Here is a 1,504-nt window from a genome sequence, read left to right as displayed (position 1 = left end):
GGGGGTGGAGGGGGGCGAAGCCCCCGTCCCGAGCACGAAGTGCGAGTTTAAAGAATACCTCTGTATGTAGTTAGTTTGATACCAAATTCTTTTTGTGGATTTCTCACTAAGCTCAAAGAAAATTGAGCTTTATCATCCACAAAAATCATTGTGGGTGAAGATCCATAATATTGAATGTGCTAAAAGCAAGTATTATGTTGAAAAATGGATTTAATAAAATTTTCAGTATAGGAAATTTATTGTGCTTGAGTTTTCCTACTTTTGAAGTCGATAAATAAATGCAGGGTGATACACAGAATCCTATAGAACTCAATATTAAAGGTTATTTTCCAGTTAGTAAAAACCATGTGTCTTTTCTTTTCAGGAGCAAAGATCCTTACTTGGAAAGATTTCCTACAGAAATCATGGTCCTGTGGAATCATAACCACACCATTGGAACTGCTTCTGCTCTCAAGCACAGACCCCCCACCAAGGAGTTGGAAAATACGTTCACGGAACTGTTTTCCTCTGGACATTCTCCATCGTCAGCGCTTGACTTGTTCAATGAACATGGAGACGACTACTACAAGGTTGTAGCAGATGGTTCTAAGTGTCCTACAAGACATTGGTGCTATGATCTTTACTACAAGATCTTTCAATAGACTTATGGTGATCCCTCTGGAGAAGAGATGTTGGTGTCCCTACAAAACTTCATCGAGCAGTACAATGCTAAATGTGGAAAGACATGTGCTGTGATGACCAAGGAACCTAATCTCATGGTTGTCATCCATAGTCCCTTGTCAAAACGTGTACTTGAGTTAGCGAGTGCCAAGGAGATCATGTTTGTTGATAGTTCAGGGAATATGGATCGACATGGTTGCCGTGTCTTCATGTTTCTTACGGAATGTGTTGCTGGTGCTGTACCATTGGGAATCATGGTTACTGATTCAGAGCGTGAGGAGGTGCTGACAAAAGGCATATCTATGCTGAAAAACTTGTTTGACAACCCGAACTTCTTCCCTCGAGTTATTCTGACTGATGACTCCAGTACTGAAAGGAACAGCTTGAAGGCTAACTTCCCAAACTCATCGCTTTTGTTGTGCAAATTTCACGTTCTGCAGAGTGTTTGGCGATACCTCTATGATGCCAAAAACAAGTAGAAAGTAAGGTGGTAGGGTGATTGGAGTTCAACCTACGGCGATAGCTCGACGAAAAAGACCACTATCAACTCGTCATGTCCTAACTTTGGGCAGACCACCAAAAGGAGCACGCTGTGAACATGGGTATGCTAAAGAGAAAAGCAATTTTCCAAACCTTCCCACTACAAGTAAAAAAACCCCTCATTGCTGAGAGGCTGCTGTTACCAACAATACCACTTTGGGTAAAAAAACATTAAACAAATTCAAGACTATCACGGTTTCCTAGTAATGCAACCCTACAAAATACCATCATCCAAAGTCATTTTTCCTTTTGAGAAAAACCCACCCTAAGTGGGAATCGACCCACAGCTTCTGGTCAAGGTATA

General features: G+C 41.3%; 1 protein-coding gene across 1 annotated transcript; it reads left to right on the top strand.

The window, feature by feature from the left end:
* Nucleotides 1–30: 30 nt before the first annotated feature.
* LOC103521943 lies at nt 31–1,302 on the top strand. The gene is given in 1 exon segment (XM_026832379.1): nt 31–1,302. A coding segment is annotated over 1 exon segment (735 nt). The 5' UTR covers nt 31–404; the 3' UTR covers nt 1,140–1,302.
* Nucleotides 1,303–1,504: the final 202 nt, after the last annotated feature.

This window comes from Diaphorina citri, unplaced genomic scaffold (genome assembly GCF_000475195.1).
Source record: "Diaphorina citri unplaced genomic scaffold, Diaci psyllid genome assembly version 1.1 scaffold6325, whole genome shotgun sequence".
NCBI classification, from domain to species: Eukaryota; Metazoa; Arthropoda; class Insecta; order Hemiptera; family Psyllidae; genus Diaphorina; species Diaphorina citri.
This window is presented reverse-complemented; position numbering and strand designations above follow the sequence as displayed.